This window comes from Haliotis rubra, unplaced genomic scaffold (assembly GCF_003918875.1).
Source record: "Haliotis rubra isolate DU_JTF1 unplaced genomic scaffold, ASM391887v1 Scf37, whole genome shotgun sequence".
Taxonomy (NCBI): Eukaryota; Metazoa; Mollusca; class Gastropoda; order Lepetellida; family Haliotidae; genus Haliotis; species Haliotis rubra.
Genome location: NW_025767046.1, coordinates 1,002,231 through 1,026,495, shown reverse-complemented (window position 1 = coordinate 1,026,495; position 24,265 = coordinate 1,002,231). Strand labels below are relative to the sequence as shown.

Sequence of the window (24,265 nt, the reverse complement as noted above, 5' to 3'; positions counted from 1 at the left end):
GAGAATTGCTGAGATTCTATGTTCTGCTTTTATATATTTTTATGAGATGTGTTGAACATACTTGTTTATTGAATACCCTTCTTCTTGCAGTGATGCGGCTTACGAAGCCAACGTTGATGCCTTTTCATCCAATCCAGTGCGAGTCACGTGATCTGTGTGGTGATCAGTTCCTGCAGCAGAACAACCTTGACCTTGCAAAGCCGAGGGGTCTAGAATGCTTTCCTCTGGGAGACATGCTGACATTGCCACAGAATTTTGGGTAATGATTCAAAACCTTTCCAGCATCTTTGGAATTTGTATTTTGACAACTTAAACTGGTAATATTAGGTTTGATCTATTAATTTCTGTTTTACAGAAAGTTTGTTTGTTCCCAAGAATGATGACACCCCAATTTAGTCGTGAGTTTGGAAGACAATGCCTACAATATTGGAAATTGTGGACATTTCTCCTCCATTTTTCATGGATGTAATTGCAATGTGGCTGGTACAGGTGGACTTTTTAGTAAAACTCAGCGAAGGCAATTTATATGTTATTGATTTAACTTAACGTTGGTTTGTATGTTTTTTGTCAGATCATCGTATTTTGTTCTCTTCATATCATTGTTACTTTTTATTCAATTGTATTATGTTTGATATATAAATTGCTTTCGTCATGATATGGTGGAAATACTGCCGATGTGTCACTCACTCACTCACTCACTCACTCACTCACTCACTCACTCACTCACTCACTCACTCACTCACTCACTCACTCACTCACTCACTCACTCACTCACTCATCACTCACTCACTCACTCACTCACTCACTCACTCACTCACTCACTCACTCACAATTTTATCTCATTTACCAGAAGTGTTTGTAAACTGTACCCATACCCTATATGATTCAGTAACACTCACCTCCTACTGGCTAAGAAATGTTACAACACATTCTTCAGAATATTACATTGAACATGTCTGGAACATGGAGATAAGATAAATATGTATTCTATGGAGATTTATGTTTCATTATCAACATACATGTTCCCTCCCGAGCGTGATTGCTCCTGGAGCATTGCATGTTGGCCCTCCACACTGTTGAGTTTGATGGTAGATACGAACTCTTTGCTTTGAACATTTACTGTTGTCGCACCTCTTTGACTTAATGACTGATCTGAATGATGTAGTGCAAGATATTCAAGACTATCTGTTTCTCTTTCAGCTTACATGCCCCATGTCCATATGGGATCCTTGTGTTGTTCCGTCTGTCCTTTTCTATAAAACCTTTCCATTTTATACTTTTACTTTAGGCCAGACCAATTTTATTTCTTGTTTTACGGATTTTTGTCCACAGAAAACCTAAAGGCCAGACAAAGTAATATTCCTTTAAATACTCAAAGTATGTTACTTTTGGCAATTTATGAAATGTATATGGGGCAAAAAACAATCTAAAAACAAAAATTCTTGTATGGTTATATTTTTGGCCAATAAAAACATTAGGATTTTATTTTTTAAGTGGGGAAAATTATTATTATTATTTTTCTTATTCTTGAAAAATTGCGACAGGCGGATCCATAAAACAAGAAATATAATTGGTCTGGCCTTACCCAATCTTACCTTAAAATATAGTGTAGTGTATGTCATGCACAAAGGCATGCATGCACGCAAGGGATCACATAAAGGAAATGAGATAAAAGAGTCAAATGTTTGAACTAATTTGCCATGAAAACCTTGATTATATCAAGTAGCTTTAGATTTGTCTGAAGTATCATGATCGGCTGTGGCTATTATAGATTTATGCCAAACTGCTTGTTTGAGGTTTTGATACTGTGTACATGGTCCTGATCTTAGGGGGACTTATTTCGTTTTAATCAGAAATACAAATTATATTTAATTTAATTTGTTTGAGAGCATCTGTTAAACCAACAAGCAGTAAAGCTGAAACTGTACATGGATAATTAGCCTCATTCATAGTGTTCCAGATCAACTCCACCCAACGGAACATGATGAAGATTTTCACTTTTGCTTCAAATTTGCAATCAAAATATGAAGATATAAATTTTTCCTTATCCTGACTCATGCTCTTTTGCTTGTCTTCTTCTTCTTGCGAACATAGTGGAAACACTTGTATCTCCCTAATTGAAGCTCCCTTCAATGTATAATCACTAATTAATACCCACCATGAGTTGCCTCTCTTGACCCAAGCTCGGGAAAGGTGGTGCCACCTCAACCCATGTGCCTCACTCTCTCCTTCTTCGCCCAGTGAGCAGGAAGTGAGAGCACCTGTGTCTCCCTACACACTATATCCTTTGGTTATTTTTTACTTAATTACCTCGTATAGTTACTATAGAGGTGTAACTAGTATCCTTCATCAATATGTATTGATAATAAGTAAGTAAATTGTAATAACCTTTATATGGCAGCTGATAAGTTAGCAGCAGGAATTCATCAGTTCAATGCCTTTATGAAGTTCCCATAGGGTTATTACAATCATCACAATTCAAATCACTAATTATTAAAATCCAAAGTATTATATATTCCCACCTCCTTTTCCGTCGGATACTACAAGCAAAAGAGCATGAGTCAGGATAAGGAAAAATATGTAATTTTTAGAGTAAAATTGATATTTTATACTTATCCTGACTCATGAGGTAAGCCCTCCCATCCTCCCCAAATAACACTGTGGATTTCTCTGAAAATTCAAATGTTGGGCTCAGTATATGAGGAGAGAGTGAGGCACATGGGTTGAGGTGGCGCCACCTTTCCCGCGCTTGGGTCAAGAGAGGCAACTCATGGTGGGTATTAATTAGTGATTATACATTGAAGGGAGCTTCAATTAGGGAGATACAAGTGTTTCCACTATGTTCGCAAGAAGAAGAAGACAAGCAAAAGAGCATGAGTCAGGATAAGTATAAAATATCAATTTTACTCTAAAAATTACATTTTCTTACGTAATTCATAGGATTTCTAAATACTAAAATACAATTTTTCCCTTAGTGCATATGTATGATATGCTGGTCTATGAAAACAAATCGCTCAGACTATACTTTCATAGATAATGTTAAAGGGAGGCTCATTATTGAACTTGACACCATCTGCTATGAATGTGAGTCTTGTTTAGCCACATCTTATGAAATGTGTGATTGCGTTGGTCGACATTCTGTTCATATTGTTTGAAACTGCTGTGATAACCTAAGTGATAAAAAATTATAAACTGAGTTTTGGGATCACATGGGTGATTGAAATGGATGATTGTGGTTAATCATACTTCAACATCATTTTTCACTGCTCAAAACGTCAACCACTTGCTGGCCCTGTCTTATCTTGATTATTTGACGTGGCATTTTCATAAATGGAATAATTCTTTGCACCCTCTTTCTACCCTTCTTATTTTTCCCTTCATTCTTCCTCTCATCTTCTTTCCACCCTTTGTTATTCTCCCCCTTCTTTGTTCTTCCCACCCACTTTCCATCCTGTGTTTCTCCCTCCATTCCTCCTACTCTTTCCACCCTTCTTCCTTCTTCATTCCTCCCATCCTCTTTCCAACCTTTCTCATTTCCCTTTACCATTTCTTCCTTCTTCATTTGCCCCACCCTGTTTACCACCCATTTCCCCCCATATCTCCCATCCTCTTTTAACCCATCCCCATTTCCCCCTCTTTCATTCATCCTACCCTCTTATCACCCTTCCTCATTCTTCTTTATTCCTATATTCCTCAATCCCTCATCCCTCTGCAACCCCCATTCCTCCATCCATTCATCTTACCTTTTCTTCATTCCTTCCACTGTCTCCCTTCTTCATTCCACCATCCCTTGTTCCTTCCTCGATTCATCCTACCCTTTTCTTTTGTGATTCTAGTCTTCTTCATTCTTCCCACACATCTTCTTCCCTTCATTTATTCCATCTTTCCACCTTTCTCATTCATCTTCTAAATTGCTCCAACCCTCATTTCTCCAGTCCTCATACTCCTTCATTTCCCTTCGTTGACCTCTACTGACATCCCTCCTAGTGCCCTATTTAATATGGATTGCTAGGGAAAGCGTTATGACTCTAAATGCTGATATTGCTGTTTAATCAAATTTATTGTGGACAAATTTGCTGTTTTACAATCATGAAGCACTGCATGGGCAATTACATTGCATTTTTATTTGTTTGGCAAAGTTATGTTCCAGAAAACCCAATTTCCTTCTTTATCAGACCATGATTGTGGTTTGAAGACCATTTTCTTGAGTTGTATTGCCGGCACATACTAATTAAACACACTTTATAACTACCATACCTTTCTGCCCTGGCTTCATTCCAACATGGCGGGTCTTCCCTTACTTAAAAAACATTTATTGATTTGGAAATAGCCTTTCCAGACACAAACTTCTCACTTTCAAAAACTGGTGATAATGAATATTTGTTATTTTCAAAGCAATATTGATGAATTATAGGGCTCAAATTTTTTAAACTGTTCTAATAACTGAAACCCACTTTCACCAATGTTTATTTAACTTGATTGCTAAGGTCTGCTACAGTGTTAGGGGAACCTTTGTTGAGTGAACAAATCAATGTTAACTTCACAGTGGAGCATGTTGTGTCTCTATGCTCACATATACCTGTGATCATCCAGGTTAGAATTGGTCTTCAGTAACCCAGGCTTGTCATAAGTGGTCAGTAGCCTGTAAATAATCAAGTCTGGACCAGACAATCCAGTAGTCAACAGCATGAGCATTGATCTATACAATTGGGATACGATGACATGTGTCAACCAAGTCAACAAGCCTAACCACCCGCTTCTGTTAGTTGCCTATGTTATAGCAATGTTTGTTTGTTTAATGGCGGTCTGTAATTAATTGAGCCTATACCGCGAGATCCAGGGGTTGACAGCATGAGCATCTATCTCCTCAATTGGGATACGATGACATGTGTCAACCAAGTCGGCAAGCCTGACCACCTGATCCTGTTAGTTGCCTCTTGTGACATGCATAGGTTGCTGAAGACCAATTCTAACCCGAATCTTCACGGGTAACCTTGTAGAACAAAGTCACAGGTAATGTTAGGGGTAATATGGCATTATATATACTCTCCCAACAAAGAAACGCATCATGAAAATAGCAATTTCATGTAGCAATGAATTAAAACGTGATTCATTTTACAAAAGGTTTTGCTCTGTTTATGAGTCCTATTGTGTTTATGTTTTGAAACATCACAACAAAACGCACCATCCGTAAAATACCCGTATTTAACAGCATAATTTTCAATTTTCGGCGTGTAGTGTCACAGAATACACAATTCACATGCAATGCACGTGAAAGTGAAAGTTGGGGATCAGATAGTCTCAATGATGGGTATAAAAGGTTGATCGCTGTCTGTCGATTATTCACTGTATTTTGAATATTGTTGATGAACGCAAAATGCCACGTCTAAGTGAAGCCAACCGTCATAATGCCATTGGTTACAATCACCTGCGTCATCGAACAGCTACGGCGACCGGTACCGCTCGACAAATACCCGGATTGAGGAGGCTTTCTGCACAGACCGTCAGGAACAGGTTGAGAGAGGCTGGTTTACGTGCCAGAAGACCTTATTTTGGCCCTGTGCTTCGACAACAACATCGTCGACATCGAGTTCAATGGTGCACCAACGTTCAGGCCTGGAACCTACCGATTTGGCGTAGAATCTGGTTCAGTGATGAATCACGATTTCTATTTGAACGACGCGATGGAAGAATGCGGGTGTACAGACGTCGACGTAAATGTTTCGCTGACGCTTGCGTTCCCCAGGTGAACAGATTCAGCCGGGGCAGTGTTATGATGTGGGGAGTGATCTCCTGCCATAGTAGAAGTGATTTGGTGATGATCCAGGGCAACCTGACAGCTCAACGGTACTGTGACAAAATCCTACGCCCACACCTCCTTCCAATCATTTATCGCCAGAGGGAGTTGTTTCAACAGGACAATGCCAGGCCCCACACAGCACTTTACACTAGAGACTTCCTCCAGAACTACAACATCAATGTGCTCCCCTGGCCCTCAAGATCACCGGACTTAAACCCCGATCGAACATCTGTGGATGCCCTGGACAGACAGGTGCGACGCCGTAACCCTCAGCCCCAGACATTTCAGCAACTCGCACTACAGGCAGAGTGGGCTGCGATTGGGCAACACGAGATTCTGAGACTTATTCATTCGATGCCGAGGCTATGCCGTTCAGTTCTGGATGCCCACGGTGGTCACACGAGGTATTGACTTCAGCGCCACCACACGTCTCCATGTGACACTCCAACTGACTTTCCTCGACTTGGTGCCAAAGACGGATAAGTCTGCATTCCCAGTGTGCAATTTCACTATATTTCATTGACTCATAAAGCCTACAAGATGTTTCAAAATAAACATAAAAATACAGTTGAAATTCCTATATGCGTTTCTTTTTTAGGAGAGTATACTATGAAAAGAAAGTAAGGGATATTCTATTTTAGGTCGGGATATATTTTGGGGGGAAGTGGTATGATTGTTTATGGACTTAGAAAATGATTGTTCCGTTTGCAATGTGTTATGAATTTTGTGCAAACATGCCAATTTCATGCGTTTTCCTTGATGCGTACATGAACATGGTTGGGATCAAATTTGAAATTAACAATGAAATGTGTCAGTGTGTTGATGTACACTTCAGCGATAAAAACCAGACTGAAAGTGGTTCTGATATTGTGTTAATCTCATTTAAACTTGTTTGCAATGTGGCCGATGTCAGAAACAGCTACTTGCAAGTCGCATGTTGAAAGTTGGAGCAAGACAGAGCATTGTGGCAAGAGCTCTTATCATCACTCAGTCAGTTATTAGCAGATTACAACCACAATACTGACAGACAAATAACTTTAATGACAGAACAAGGGCGACAACTGGCACACGAGACCATTTCATCAGAACGACTGTGTTGCGAAACTGTGGTCAAAGTGCCTCTCAAACCGAAGTCCACGTGTCATCCCTCCATTGACGGTCCATCACATTATGTCATTTGTATAATGAGTGCCAGAACACCTTGACGTGTTATTTATTGTGTCACTGGGCAGAACTATCATAACAGCATCCTGCATACACGTTGCTATCTCTCAGCGACATGGGCGTAGTTTTGCATTTCAGGGGTACAGCACAAGAGCACACAGGGTACTAATACCATGGTCAGCACTCAGTCCAGACTTGTCCCCCATTGTACATGTCTGGCTTATCCTTGGATGGTAGACATGTCCAGATCAACAACCACCGACTACTCTTGGTGCTTCCCTGCAGAAAGAATGGGATGGAATGAAGCAAGTTGACACTGGACATTTGGTTAGGAGTGTACCTCTTCGAATTCGGGATGGTGTTTAGAGTAGTGCCAGAAAGAATGTGATGGACTGAACCAAGCTGACACTGGACATTTGGTTAGGAGTGTACCTCTTCGAATCCGGGATGGTGTTGTTTAGAGTAGTGCCAGAAAGAATGTGATGGACTGAACCAAGCTGACACTGGACATTTGGTTAGGAGTGTACCTCTTCGAATCTGGGATGGTGTTTAGAGTAGTGCCAGAAAGAATGTGATGGACTGAACCAAGCTGACACTGGACATTTGGTTAGGAGTGTACCTCTTCGAATCTGGGATGGTGTTTAGAGTAGTGCCAGAAAGAATGTGATGGACTGAACCAAGCTGACACTGGACATTTGGTTAGGAGTGTACCTCTTCGAATCCGGGATGGTGTTTAGAGTAGTGCCAGAAAAAGAATGTGATGGACTGAACCAAGCTGACACTGGACATTTGGCTAGGAGTGTACCTCTTCGAATCCGGGATGGTGTTTAGAGTAGTGCCAGAAAGAATGTGATGGACTGAACCAAGCTGACACTGGACATTTGGTTAGGAGTGTGCCTCATCAAATTCGGGATTGTCTTCAGAGTAGAGCCAGATTCACCTGATGTCAATGAGTTTGACTTTTCATGGTACATGACATGATGGACAGTCAAATGCTTTGGTGAATCATCTACCATTTAACGACAAATACAAATCAGTCAGATGTCCCCATTGCACTGTTTTTCTCATTCAAGTTGTGACACTGTTTTGTCCAATATCCCCTACTTTTTTATATGTAATACTACAATAAAACAAAAGGATAGATGCTTTAATGTTTGGAGGTCCATGTTTCAGGAACATCTTTCTCGGAGAGACGTTCTCCAGCTACATCAGCGTCCACAACGACTGCGACCAGATCTGCCGGGACATCGTCCTCAAGGTAGCAACATCAAATCTCATTCTAGTAAACCTGTGAAGGTCCTGGTTAGAATGAGCCTTCAGTAACCCATGCTTGTCGTAAGAGGCAACTAATGGGATCGGGTGGTCAGGCTCGCTGGCTTGGTTGACACATGTTGTCGGTTCCCATTTGTGCAGATCGATGCTCATGCTGTTGATAACTGGATTGTCTGGTCCAGACTCGATTATTTACAGACCGCCGCCATATAGCTGGAATATTGCTGGGTGCGGGCGTAAAACTACACTCACTCACTCACTCTCATTCCAGTTATTGTCTAACAATGAATTCATTGTGTTTTATAAATGCTTATGCCATAGACCCTTTGAATGCTAAGTATTTTAGGGTTGACAATCAAAGGCTTTTAGACTATTACAGTAGTGTTTACTTTTATTCTGGAAACCAAACTGTAATCATCGGACAAAGGACCAGGTTGGATGTAACTGATGCTCCTAGATCTGAATTAATATTTGGATTGTCAAAGGCTTCTGTACTGTTACAAAAGTGTTGACATTCTGGAACCCAACTAATCGTGGGACAAAGGACCAGGTTGGATGCTGCTGATGTTCCTAGATCTGAATTTACATTTCACTCATCTGGTTAGCTGTTCTTATCAATAAGCTGTCTTATATTATTGGGTTTGCTAAGTAAGTAATGTACTAAGTTATTTGAATGGGCCACATTTGGCCGCTTCTGTGGTGCCATTGATTTCCTGAAAGTGAGATCACATGTCAAGCAAGAGAAGTTACTTTGTGTGAAATGTAAACACTTTTAGTCAACATTGATCAGAGCAGTTTTATTTACTTTCACTTCTTATCATATATTTCAAATAAGGGATTATTTTTAAACCGAATTCGGATTCATATTGCATTCAATCTTGTCTTTATTTCTATGCTTCATCATAAATATACAACACATCCCAACAAGCTTGGATTCTCTGTCATGTTTACATCTAGAAAAGAACATGGTTTGTATAAAACACCACTTGATGTGAGTGGATTATACATTTTGTTATTGGTTGTAAAGATACTTCTTTCGCTGACTTTCACAGACTGCATGTTAAGGGGATCCATCACAACAACTAACGTTTCCATTGCCAAATCTGTAGAAAAAGGGTATCAACAACTGTGGGATTTCGACAGTTAATGCTCTGAAATCCATGCTCCTACATGGATACTTACTTCAACGTAAGCTTTCAAAGCAATGGACACTTTCAACACAAATCCCTTTAAAATGTACAGTTTGACTTTTCCACGATACTTGTAAAATTGCTGACGCATTAAAGCCTAAACTGTGAAGGAAGACCTAAAATAACTATATCTAAGTATTGACAGCAAAAAGGTGTGTCTGCTGATGAGGATGTCATAATTCGCGTTGAAACGATCATTTTCCGCAGTTTTGTTTCGACACTCAGGAGGGTGCCCTCGCTTAACGCGTAATTGCAATAAATATAGAGGGTGTCAAGCTATTACAGAAAGATCTGTAAATTTCTAGACCCGTCTGCCAATTGGCAAAACCTGATATACTTGCAAATTAATGAAAATGCGATGGAAATCTTACCATTACTCTTGCGCCACATGTTCTTCTTTCACTGTCCAGCGAGGAAATGGAGTTGCTTTTGAGGCAACTCCACATTTTGCGTGGACAGCTTCCACCCTGTATTATTGCTTCCACCCTGTATTATCTACCATGATGTCTTCAGCTCCATATTCAGTGGAGTTTGTACAACAGTGTTAATTTTCTATGCACATTTATTACCTCTGGACTGGGATATTATGATGTAGAAGTATCTAAGAACTATACTTGACTTTCCAACAGATGAACATGTTAGTCAAAGGGGGATAACTCCAGGTTGTGCATTCAGATTGAGATGAGAAAGGGAAATGCTTCACTTCTTGTAGGGGTTCACTTACCCATTTTGATCAAGTGTATTGTTCCAATAGATGTTTTCAATATATAACCAATGGTAGAAAGCTGTAGAAATACATAATGTAAATGATAAAACTTTTCATTTGGTTTTGATCCAAACTATTTTTTGTTTAAAGAAACATATAGCTGCTGAGTCAGACTTTGTTCATAAGACCATCAGACATGACAATTTCCAAAGGCACTAAGCTCCCTTTACATCCCAAGCAGTTCCTGGGGTATAGGGCAGGGCAGATATGTTAGGCTTCAGCAAATATTCCACTGAAATCGACATGTGATGGTAAAGTATTTAAACTATTGCAAGACTGAATTATCAGAATAAATGTTTCAATAGATTTGCTGTGGTGTTTAGAACTGTAGTGATACCCACTAAGTAGTAAAATGAAGCTGGTAATCCTCCCTTACATGAGTCCATCACATGGACATGTGGCACTTAGCCCATGGTGATCCATTCCTTGTGCACTGAGGTAGACTTACATCTAGTCTCTCAAATGAACATTTTTGCAGAAAACTTGGTTCCTAATTATAATCATAAAATATAATGCAAAGGAGCCCTGAGACTTTCTTCATCCTGAAACTGTGGAATTCTAGACTTGCCACATATTCTAGACTTGCATGGGTGTTCCTGGAAAAAATTGTTTTAAGGTCTGTATGACAGTTTACTGGCAACTGTACAATGTCGTACGCCAGTGTGTGAATCTATGCACATTTACATTGGTTTTTTGTTGTTGTTGTTGCTATCAGATCAGCCGGTTGCGATGTTCTTGGGGTATGACAGACTAGCATTACTACTGTACTTGTTTTTTACAGGCAGACCTGCAGACCAGCTCCCAGAGACTGTCTCTGTCCAGCATCAACTCTCAGCCAATCATGGAGCTTCTGCCGGACCACAGCATCGATGACGTCATACACCACGAGGTCAAGGAACTTGGCACCCACATGTCAGTATCCTGTACAATGCCTTCACTGTTGCTATTTCCCTTTTATTAAGTGTATCTCAAGAGAAAACAAAACACAAAGGCATTGAACTCCACTCCACTCCTGTCTACTCTCACTCACTCACTCATAATCTCTGATGCATGAAGATCTGGGTTAGAATTAGTCTTCAGTAACCCATGCTTGTCGTAAGAGGTGACTAACGGGATCGGGTGGTCAGGATCGCTGACTTGGTTGACACATGCCATCATATCGCAATTGATCATCGTATCTCATGCTGTTGATCACTGGATTATCTGGTCCTGACTCAATTATTTACAGACCGCCGCCATATAGCTGGGATATTGCTGAGTGCGGCAGTAAACAACCAAAAACCAAAACTCATAATCTCTCTCATCCAACCATTCACAAATCTACACTTTCACTGACTCTTTCAATAAATTCTATTGCAAATTCACTAATACAATATGTACCACTGCTTCAGTAAACCGTTTGTATGATCCAACCCTAGACTCCCAAATGTAGACATAGACTAGTTTCAGAGTCAGTAGTGTGTCATATGTTCTGACTGCCTTCCAGCTTGGTCTGTGCTGTCAGCTACACGCCACAGTCGGGAGAGAAACTGCAGTTCCGGAAGTTCTTCAAGTTTCAGGTAAGACAATAAGTCTTTGGGAGGAGGAGACACCACAGGAAGGAAACTTCTGATTAAGATAATCAGCACTTCTTGGATTCTTCAAAACAAGAAACAATGTATTTAGAAGTAAATAAATGACTAAAGACAGACAGGAAGTACAGATAATGTTCACAGTGGTACAGCGCAGTGAAACTCATACTTATGATGTATGACCAGATAATCACTGAATACCTTGAATTTGTCACTGAAAAATGACACAACAAATGGAAGTTGGGTGCATACTATTTTGTAAAGGCTTTCCATTCATGTTTGTGTTTGGTTTCTTTAGAGAGGCACACTGGTGAGAGATCATTATTTTGTTGAAATTTGGGATATTGTTAAAAATATCAATTTCTTAAATTCTAAAGTAGTTTACATTATATTCAGCACAACAACGTAAACAACGACTAAAGCCTCTTAACCTTTATTATTCTTGTCATCACTGATATCACACTAATATATAGCTAGAGATATAGCTATATTGAACATACATATTGTATGATATTTAGCGAAACAAAATATATTATCCATTTTCTGTCAACTACACCTCATTTCGATCCGTGAGTAGACGCAATATGATTGTGAATTTTTTTAATAATGTGGACCAAAGTTAGGACACCATCGCAGGGGGTCGGCTTATGCACGAAACATACCATTTTGACACTGATTTTAAGGGTCAAGTTTGGGGGTCGTCTTATCTATGGGGTCGGCTTATAGACGGTAATATACGGTAAACTGGAAACTGTTTAATACCAGCTGTGGACCTTTGACTGATGCTTGCTGCAGACTTGGGGCTGTATACTGAGCAACCAGGGTAAGCCGCACCATGGAGAGGGGTACCACATCAGGGTCCTATCAGATTCTAATTAGACTGACTTCAAACATAACATTTGACTTCACTGGTGCTGGTTGGTGCAAGAGTTGTTCTCTGAGAAACAGTTGTGTTGAAGGTATGGGTTTATGTTGTAGGTGCTGAAACCACTTGACGTTAAAACCAAGTTTTACAACGCTGAGGTGAGAGCCATGTTACATCGCTCTGTTGAGTGTACAAGTTGTGTTATTTGCACTCTGTTGCTGAAAACACTTTCCTTGAACTAATGACTTTCAATACTGTAAAATGACAGGAATTACAGTTCTCTTTTTTTTATATAGAATATCCTCAATAATCTCATGGTATATTTTCAACCATGTTTGGCCTTATAAATGCATTCAGAATTATTTTGGTAGAATACAGATACTAAAAATTGGTTGTTTTAATTTATGCCTTTTGTATTAAGTTTGTGTTTTTGAAATCTAACAACTAATATTTTAGCACCACCTTGTGGTAGATCAAGGAGGATAACTCTAATTTGTGTTCATTGTACAACTGTTCTGTTGTCATGAATCATCATTTTGTCTTCAATATTTCAATCAATTAGTGTATCATACCTTGATATATATTCGTATGAAACAATATGTAAGTGGAATTACATTGGCAGCTTTGGCACATAAATCTGTCACAATTTGATGTTAACTGTATGATTATTGTCAAGCATTTATCTGGTCAAACATGGCATTTAGTTTCTAATTCAATAAAATTTTCAATTTCATTTTCTTAAAATACTTCCTAGTATAACTATTAGATTATGTAACAAGAACATATTGTAAACTCATCAAAATGAGAATACTTGGCAATTCATCTAGGACATCTCTGCTCAAAGCACAGCTAAGATTTTGTTCTCGAATCTGTTTGATCACATTTTCCTGCGGCCAATATTTGTTTAATGTTCACTTGATGCTATATATTTGATTTTAATTCCTTCTCCTTTGTTTCCTTGTTATTTGCATGAGCAGGACTTTTTAGTAAGTGATTTCAATTTTCTGTTGGTCTGTGACTAACCATGCTTGTTCAGCTACACTGATTTGCCTTGATGTTTTACACGGAGTCAGATCTGGGGGTTCACTGTTCTGAACTAATTGAAGCATCCTTATATCTAACTTTCTTGATTGGATGAAAGGTGCTGTATGGTAGGAGGAATTTAAGGTTTAATGAAATCATAACCATAGAAACTATATCAGGATGTATATTCATGTGACACAATATTAAGATAAAATTAGTTGTTACATTTTCTTTAAAATAGCAGTAAACAAAAAGCAACTGACAATAATTACTTATCAACATTAAATTTTCATATTCCCACAACAATATAGAAACTTTACTTGGGGGCAATAAAATGATATGGGTGTTTGGTGTGAGGTGAGTATGTATGAAAATCTTATAAATTATTAATATAACCTTATGCACTATTGTAATTTCTCAATGGAGTTTTCATTTTATATTTCATGTGGATTGTAATAGGTGTAATATTTGTATTGACAGTGGTGAATACCTCAGTATGCTGTCATCTGTTGACCTGTTTGTCATGTAGACACACTCTCGGATTGTATGCTGTATGTTAGTTATGGGAGAATCAACCCAGTGTATCCCATGACAGTTTGATGCTTCACATTTTGACTGCTGCCACCACCATTTGAAAACCATGTACCGGTTGTACTTTGCCATCTTATGCAGATCACCATTTAAATCCTGCAAAACTTTTTGAAATGTTATGTCATGGGTCAAGGTCATTCTCAAGGTCATAGATTTACTGTAGGTCAATGAAACCTTTCTTCCTTAGAGTGTAAAAAGTACTGAGTTACCCAGGTATATGGTGAAGTAAAGTAAAGTATCCAGGGTCATATTTACTTCAAATTCCACCTTGGGATACCATGTTTGACTTAAAAGCTTGGTCTACCCCTTCCAATGATCTTAAAATGCCTCAAGGTCATAAGCTCAAAAGTTTATCAGATTTTCAATAACAAAAAAGTAATCAATATTGAAGTTTGGACTTGGTAGTGATGCAAGTGAATATTTACTGCTAAAAGATTTTCTGGTCCTTTGAATTAAAGATGATTGTAAATATTCTCTGTGTCAGTCAGGATATATGTTTGTAAGAGCTCATATACATGTTTTCAAATAGAATCAGTAAAATAAATTGCTTGACTGCAGTTGAGGGTCAAAGTCATTCACCTGGATGTGCATATAACTCTAGAATTATGGTAGCTACGAACCTGCTGTCACATGTTTTCCCATTCAGCAAATGGCACGAAACCAAAGTGCATATTGTAGGGTAGCTAGAGGAACAGGACTAACTTATACTGTACTTCATCAAAGGTGAATGGATAGATATTGGTAAGGTCAGGTGTCACCTTATTTGTTTGAATGTTCACATTTTCTGATTTGATGATATAGCTTGGGGCATTTATGAAATGGTTGGATTTGAAGCAGCAGCATGATCTGAACATCTTGTTAAGGTTCACATAGCTCCACATTGCCTATATAAGAACTGACTAGAATGAGGATTGCAGTGTGTGACCAAGGTGATTCTGTCTCACTGTACTCTGATGGTTTTCGGGGTGGTGGGGTAGCCTAATGATTACAGCGTTGGCTCGTCACGCCAGGGACCCGGGTTCGAATCCCCACATGGGTACAATGTGTGAAGCCCATTTCTGGTGTCCCCCGCCGTGATGTTGCTGGAATATTGCTAAAAGCGGCATAAAACCAAACTCAGTCAGTCGGTCAGTCTGATGGTTTTCATAGTATCGTGCTGACAAGCACTGAATGCTTGCCCAGGTATAATGATTAGGCAGCAGCAATTCAACTGGAATATTGCTGACCCAGCAGAATAAAACTTCCACTTCTAGTAGATTGTTGAAAGAGTTTGGATGTTCTTGTTGGCCTTACCCTCAAGTAGAGTAAAGAGCATGGTCTGTTGTTCACACAATCAAGCATACTTGATTGAATATTGACTTACCTTAGATTCCAGTTACCTCCCCTTCCACTTTTCATATCGATCACTTTTTTTAACATTGTCTTTGAATGTCACACACTTAAAACCTTTGTATTCCTGTCACTATCAATTTTTCTATTATCATATCACTTTTGTATTTTCTTTTCTTATAATCATGTTATGAACTGTACACATTGTTGACACCATTTTGGTTATTGTCCGTGGGAATTCAGGGTTGGTACTGGCCTCCTGCAACAATTGCTGGTTGTAAGAAGCAATTTAACACATCAGGTGGTCTTGCTCAGTGACTTTGCTGATATCATGTCATTGTATCCCAACAGGATGTTCATTATATCAATCACTGGATTGTTTGGTCCAGACTGGATTATTCACAAGCTGTTGTTTATGCTGAGTGATAAATGACAAACAAACATTCTGTACTTATCAGTAATGAAATTTCAAACAAACTGTATGTTGGGTTAGAACTGGTGTTCAGCAACCAATACTATCAGAGGTGACTAACGGGATTGGGTAGTCAGGCTTGCTGAAACCGCCTCTCCATGGTGTAGTGGTTAGAGCGTCCGCCCGGGGAGCAGAAGGTCGCGAGTTCGATCCCCAACCGCGTCATACCAAAAGACGTTAAAATATGGTACTTGTTGGTCCCTGCCTGGCACTCGGCATTAATGGGTACAACAAGGACTGGTCGGCTCGGAGTCAGTATAATGTCTCTGAGTGGGGTATTCATGCTTCACTGCGGCATGGTATCTCAGGGGACTAGCACTATGAAACCAGCTTAAGTCTGGGCTAGTACAAGCAGCCGCACATACACACGCATACATGTCATATGAGCGAAATATTCTCAAGCACGATGTTAAACCCAATTTCACCTCACCTCACCTCACCTCAGGCTTACTGACTAGGTTTACAGGTCAACATAATCCCAGCTGCAATTACCTGGCCTACGATCCATGTTATGAATAACAGAGTTTTATAAATGGACTCTTAGACCCATGTTATAGCAAAATTTCTTTGTTTCTTGTTTAACACCGTACTGAGCAATTTTCAGTTATATTGAGAACAATTGAGTCTGGTCCAGACAATCCATTTTTGAAAAATGAACATCATTCTGCACATTTTGGATATGATGACACATGTCAACCAAGTCAGTGAAGCAGTTACCCGATCCTGTTAGTCACCTCTTATAGCATTGGTTGCTGAAGACCAATTCTAACCTGGATCTTCACAGGGGGTAATGCCAAAGGTTGACTGTAGCTTGAATAACAGATTAATCTTTTAGGGTTATGCTGAAAGCAAACATATTCAGTGTAAAAACATGTGTATGATACCGTTCCTTACTGTAGATGTTGTGTATATGGTCTGGACTAGTCTTCCTTCCCATGATGATCGCTCCCCCAATCCTCCCCTAGATGTACCTTATTTTGATGTTGTTCCATAGAAGTGATTAGTGGATAGTTTCCATAGATATGTTTGAGCAATGCCTGCAACAGGAAGGTGAGAAAATGTTTACTCTGTTCCAAGTTCTTTTTTTGATGGCAGTCTGAAGTTCTATATTTTGTTCGGCACTTTTAGACAAGTGTATATAAACAGTGTTATCAAGCGTATAAAGCAATGTGATAAATATGCAAATGAAAACAAAGTATGTTTATCTCCACTATTCCATCACAAAATTAATGATTCTGTGGAGTCAGGAAAGATGCTGAGTGGTTGGTTAGTAGGATGTTTAACGCTGCACTCAGCAATATTCCAGATATATGGCAGCGGTCTGTAACTAATTAAGTTCAGTGATCAACATCATGAGCATCGTTCTATGTAATTAGGATGCAATGGTGTGTCAACATCCCATGAAAACTTTCCACATTTTTCGGTCAGGCAGGCAGATTGAACGATAATGATTAAAATGCACAAAGGAAAAAAGATACATTTATATTGAAAAACATCAAAGTGCATAATTTAAATTTTCCTACTGTCAAAGTATAATGTCCAAACTCTTGACAATGGTGGTTTACCATTACATCAAGTCCCAGATTAGCTACAGGACAGTGAGTGAGTTAAAATATGAGATATTATCAGCTGTATTGAAATAAGGCTCAGTTACTCACCTCTTACAACAAGCATGGGTTACTGAACACCAATTAACCCAGATCATCATGGGGAGATATTGAGTGGAGCAGCATAGTGAAGGCATCTGACTTTTCTGTGTTACCTGAATCCTGAACTGAATTAAGTTATTTCATTTTCAAGGCCAACTTGGATGTATGTATAAACATTTTGTTGTCCTCTCTAGCCCATTAACCCAGCCGTCACCCTGACTAACTCTGTATGGGCTACCTGTCATGTCTGCATTGTCTTGTCCACTTCCACATGAATGTACAACAGCAGACGTGGAGAACTTTCCTGCAAACACTCCAAATGTACAAACACAATCTCAGAAATCAGATCTTTCACTTCGATATGATACCTCTGTGCACGAAAACCCAACATCTTCAAAGGTGAATGTGTCAGGTGAACTTTCCTTTAACCAGCCAGTGTTAAGACTTCTAACTTTTCAGTACTAGTGAGCAAGGCATTTACACCAGCATATCTGCTTTTTGTATCTCAAAAACGATCCAAATGACCTTCACAAATGTACTAAAGACCAATCAACCATTTTGCAAATCATGGAACAACTTGTCAAGTCATTGACACTACACTGAAAGCAAGGATCCATTATATTAAACCAAATCAATCCATGATTTGGTCCTTAGCAAATTTTAAAGAAGACTAACATGGATATCTTTAACACATTGTCACTTCTGAAGTCTATGGCATCAACACTGAAAGATGTACCATCCAGGGTAATTTAGGGCCTTTGTTTGAAATTGAAACTGATGATGTAAAGAAATTAAACTGGTTCATTTTAATAAACTGGAATCTGATTGGCTCATGAACCATATTATTGTTCATTTAAATTATTTAGTCAAACATTGCTCAGTGTTCACCTGATCTTCTGAGGAGATGTGGTCAGATCTTCAAGCAGAGTGGCTATCTAAGTACAAGATTTCATTTCTATTAGATTGATACAAGTACTAATGACAATATATGCTCCAGTCTATGTGCATCTCACTGCAACACGTTCACCCATTAATATGAATTGTCATAAACATCATATATGTAACCGACAAAGGTGTCCATTTTATTTGGACACATTTTCTATTTCTTTGTTTTTGGATGTACTGTTTCAAAGCCCAAATACTGCCATAAATCAAACAAGTTACTCCTTTTCAGATGATCACTGAAAAAAATAATTATAAATAATTGGTGTACTGATAACACAACCAACCCTAAAACAGTGATTTTTGAAAAACATCCAGAAATAATATATTATCACCAAACCTGATAATCTTGCTTTAAATATAAATTGCTAGTTGCTTTCACTAAGATGAAAAATAGTATTTTCCCGTCCCTGTTTCTATTGAAAATAAAAATTGAAGGAATCTAACTGAATTTGTATTTTTATCTATTTTTTAATTATTAAGTTTAATTGTATTTTTATTTCAACTTAAAGGTGACTCAGATCCATGAACCATCTGATCAAATATTAATAAGCTAAATATGCATCACATCATTAACTGGCTCAACTAATGCATACAATATAATCATACACTACAACAACAAAATCAACCTAATAGATATCAGTTCCCTTAAAGTTGCTAAGCATATTGTTCCAATCAATAACCCACCTTTTTATTTTATCTTACATACACAATATAGAAATGAAATATACATTGTACAAAAAAGTCATGATTTTAAACAATATGTATATAAACTGGCAATATAAGGGATTAATTAGCTAATTTTCATGTAGGAGTTATTTTCCCTTTGTCCTGTTTATATAGGGGTTAGCCTCATGGTTGAAGCATTTGCTCATTACACTAAAGAGCTGGGTTCGAACCCCCACATGGTACAATGAGTGATGCCTATTTGTGGCATTCCCCAATGATTTTGCTGGAATATTGCACAAAAAAATAGCTTTAAACCATACTTACTCATTCACTTACTCACTCACCCTGTTAATGTACCTTCACTACATGGCATGGCGTCCTCTAGAAGAAATACACTATTGGAACATGCTGCTTTGATATAGTTGTGTTATCATACCTGTACACTGACAATGTCCTCTGTATATATGATCAGAATGAGGTGATACTTAGTGTTGTCAGGAAACTGCTGGCAGTTGATGATCAACAGGGACTGTTCATGATTTATGGCTAGAGGGGTGGATGGATAATGATGATTTTTAGAGGGGGTGACCCGTTTTGTTCTGGAGTGAGTATGATCTTTACGCCGTTTTTAGCAATATTCTAGCAATATCGCGGCGGGGGACACCACAGATGGGCTTCACACATTGTGCCCATGTGGGGAATCGAACCCGGGTCTTCGGCATGACGACCGAACGCTTTAACCGCTAGGCTACCCCACCGCCCCTTTTGTTCTGGAGAGGTATGGGGGAGAGAGGGGTCATCAATTTTGTACACATGTACTAGGGTCATTGATTTTGTACATGACATGAGTGTGTGTGTGGGGGGGGGGGCACTTACATTGTACATAAATTTTAGGGGTGGTTATTTACCATAAAAAATCATCATTAACCCCACTCACCCATCCCACCCCTAGCCATAAAATATGAACGGTCCCTAACAAACGAGACTTCACTGTGTACAGGCTGCTGCCACATAGCTGTAATATTGCTGACTGCAGCACAAAACATCACTCACAGCTTGAGATATGGTCATGGGTTTGAATCCCGGCCTGATTTGTTTCTAGGTGCATCAGCACAATATCCATGTGAGACTTGCATCACTCTGGGTTTTCTACCCATAATAACCAGCTCTACCCTTATTTATCTGGAATACTGATTAAAGAGGCATTAATCCCAATCCTAAATATGACCCATGACTGAATATATTAAGTATGTTCATTATGTTTCAGCTGCTTGACAGACTCATTGTTTATAATCCCTCTTGATATGCTTAGCTGCATCTTGAAATCATGTACTCACAGAAAATCCTTGTGGCATCTTGTTTTATTTTTAAATAATACCTCCATTTGTGACTGGCACCCAACTCATTCATTGGGGCCATCAAACAGAGAAATATGTACTGTATAAATGTTAATGAAAAGCATGGGGGATTAGTTATAGCATCCCAAAAAATGAAACATGAAAAAGTATTACTAAGAATGATAAAATATAATTCAGAAGAAACTGGGTAAGTAGATTTGTTGTGGTCCACCTGCATCTTAAGTCATTATTTGTAACCGGATAACTACATCTCTGACAGCAGAAGATCAGTGGGTTAATCCTGGGGCCCGTTTCACAAAGGGATCATGGCGCTATGACTGTCGTAAGTCTATGTTCAAGTATGGGAGTTACGATCACCTTAACATTATGATCGCTTTGTGAAATGGCGCCCTGGTCTGTATTTTACCATAAGATGGTAAAGTTGGTATTTGTTGTGACTCTGATCGGTACTCGGAATTAAAGGAACCCAACCCAAGATTTGTTGGCTCAGAGTCAGTACACAGTGAGGTATTCCTGATAACCTGTGGAATGGCACCTCAGTGGACTTGCTCTGTAAAACTGGCATTGGTCCAGAGTTGTACAGCAGCACAGGTCATTTCACAGATCACTATCACAGAAACAGGAACAGAATTCACTAAACATAACACAGTGGTACTTGTGTGTTGAGTTGTAGGCCCATGGTGCATGAGCACATATTTGTCAAATGTTTTATGGTCTCATGTAATCATAGTACCAGGAACCTCCTGCCCAGTCCCTACTGAATACTCCCTTGTACTGATGGCAGGGTAACTGTCTCCTGAAAACTGCCCCCAAGGAAATTGCCCCTAGAAAACAGCCCCAAATGGAGAAAATGCCCCCAAAGGAAAGTACCCCTGGACAATTGGCCCCAGGGAATCTGGAAGCCTGACACAGAAAGTCAGCAGTTTTCCAGTTGACATTAACCTGATACGTTAAAATTTAATACCTAGAAACTCGTACCTACTATTCAGAACTTACTACTCACACCTGTTAACCTTGCTTTTCGTCAGAGACAGAAACAAAGCATCTGAATGTCACATCACCTTCCTCCTATCATAGTCTGGCTGGCTTGGTGTGTGATCTTACCCTGAGCATGGACAACATGTGCATGCTTTTGACCTCATTCCATTGCAGTTAATGCTACATTTGGCCTCTTCCTTCTCTCTCTACCAGCCAGCGACCTCTCTTCCATTGCATATACATGTATGCCAATGTAGCAGTTCATTTACAAGGGTCATTTAATGACTATCATGTTGTTACTGCCGTTGTATATATTCTATTATAGCAGTTTATATACAAGGGTAATATAATGACTATCAAGTTATCTTTTTGCCATGGTATATATTCTATTAAAGCAGATTATTTGCAGGGGTCATTTAATGACTATCAATCTTTCTTTCTGCCATTGTATATATTCTATGAATGTGTTTCATTTAATAATATGCAGCCATCTTCAAAGTATTTTTCTGCCATTGTGTATATTCTGTTGAAGTAGTTAATTTCAAGGTATCATGTCTCAGAAATGTTTTAACATACTAGCCATTAATATATCCTGTTACAGATTATAATTTCAAGGTATCTCTTTACCACAGTATATATCCTCTTAATATCATTTGTCATTGAATCATATCTCAAACAATTTTTAACATAATACCACCAACCTATCTTTCTAACGTTGTATATATCCTCGCACAGCAGTTACTTTAAAGGGACATGTCATTTTATGGCAATGCTTATGATAACATTTTCAACAACCATTTGTAACATGTTATATCTTGGATTACACTTCTTTGATTCTAGTACTTTTTGGGGTTGAGTCCCATCCATGATACAAACACACACTTTCACTATCAGAAACCTAATCGCCATTCACAAAGTCAGTGATCTAACCCACACAGCCACCATTCCTTCCACACTTACTGAAAAAGTGGAATCCAAACTATAACATGTTACATATGGCCACTTTCTGTATGACATTGTGTATTCATACTCTCTACCACTTTTTAACTGTGAAACTGTTATTTCTGAGGGAATGGTTCTGGATTAACAAACATCTTGATCAGTAAGTCATTGAAATTTAATAAAATCCTCCGAAAACACATAGCTGTTCTTAACAAAGTCACGTAATTTTTGTGCCATTATTATTTCATCCATCAGCGGCAACAAAATGATTGGTGGTCAGGCTTGGTGACAAGGTTCATGATGTGCCATGCGTGCAAACTTTGCTCATGATATCAATCACTAGTTTGTCTTACCTCCCTACAGGCATGGTACTGTATTTGTACAAAGCCTACACCATTTATCAAAGGTCAAGGTCATATTTAAGGTCAAGGTTAAACGTGTCATATCATGTGTATTTCCTGTAACTGTTACAAGTGTACGACTTCACCTGTATAGTCCAGAGACTTGTGTAAGGTCAAGTTTTGAAAGTAATGACAGTGGATTAAAGACTAAAACATTTAGGAAACAACAGTGACAAAGCTGATCCAGTATTTGCAAGTTCATGCAAACACTTCTGGTTGAAGTATCTTTCTGCAAATATTATCTACAGCAGTTTAAAGTGTCAATTTATACTTATATCACATGTAGGTTTTTGGTGTCCCCCGCCATGATATAGCTGGAATATTGCTAAAAGTGGCATAAAACTAAACTCACTCACTCATGTAGATTCTACCACACAGCTGTTGCTCAACCTAAACTGGTGTCAAATCACATATATTATTTTAGTTTTGTCATTATTCCCACAAAATGGTTGTCACTAACATACATGGCTAAATCTTGTCAGTGTTAGTTTGATCCAGTTAAGGCAAACTGAATTTTAAAGTAGAAGTTCTAACATGACTAATCTCATTTGTAAAATATGGAGAGTGAAGAATCACCTTTGTAAGTATTTGATGCTTTTAATGCTTGCTTACTTGCATTAGTTTGGAACTCTTCTTCATTGGATATTCTTATTGTTACTTCCTCAGCTTTATGTATACAATGTCTTTAACAGAAATGAATCAGACTTTTTATGTACGAAACAGTATCACAGCTACTGTAAATGTAGAATTGTGATAACAAGTTTGCGTGATGTGAACGCTGAGTTTTATGTACCTGTAGTCTGACGAGGTTTACTTGGAGGCTCAGATCCAGAACATTACACCTGGACCGATCTACATGGATCATGTCAGTCTGGAGCCGTCGCCGCAGTACCACGTGAAGGAACTGAACTCAGTCACTCCAGACACAGGGTAGGTGTACATCACAGGCTCAAGCACTAGGGGAATACTTTGTTAATATAGTATGGAACTTGATCAATGTGTAAACACTATTGGAATACTATATAGATACTGTATCCAACATGAACACCATTTATATGCTAGATAAATACTTGTGGACTATAGTGTACTATGTGATAACACTATATGAACACTACTGGAACATTATGTGAACAGTGAGCTAAGACCATGCACATTCCATAAAGACCATGAATAACAGACACACTTTGTGAACATTGTGTAAGTATTGTGTTAACAATATGAACAATGAGAGAACACCATGAATAGGTGTGTTAACACTTTGTGAACATTGAGTAAGTATTGTG

The 24,265-nt window shown here is 38.7% G+C and overlaps 1 protein-coding gene across 4 annotated transcripts in view; it reads left to right on the top strand.

Annotated features, from left to right (window-relative positions):
- The window catches only part of LOC124285828 (trafficking protein particle complex subunit 13-like), a 194,562-nt gene that overhangs the window by 163,169 nt on the left and 7,128 nt on the right, over window positions 1–24,265 (top strand). For 2 of the 4 annotated variants that reach the window (XM_046722094.1, XM_046722097.1), the window contains exons 2-9: window positions 91–259; window positions 8,138–8,222; window positions 10,974–11,104; window positions 11,679–11,751; window positions 12,742–12,786; window positions 13,606–13,614; window positions 17,844–17,855; window positions 23,782–23,912. In XM_046722094.1, coding sequence (XP_046578050.1) covers window positions 91–259; window positions 8,138–8,222; window positions 10,974–11,104; window positions 11,679–11,751; window positions 12,742–12,786; window positions 13,606–13,614; window positions 17,844–17,855; window positions 23,782–23,912 — 655 coding nt within the window. The remainder of the gene's footprint in view (window positions 1–90; window positions 260–8,137; window positions 8,223–10,973; window positions 11,105–11,678; window positions 11,752–12,741; window positions 12,787–13,605; window positions 13,615–17,843; window positions 17,856–23,781; window positions 23,913–24,265) is intronic. The other 2 variants (XM_046722095.1, XM_046722096.1) reach the window with 2 other exon arrangements.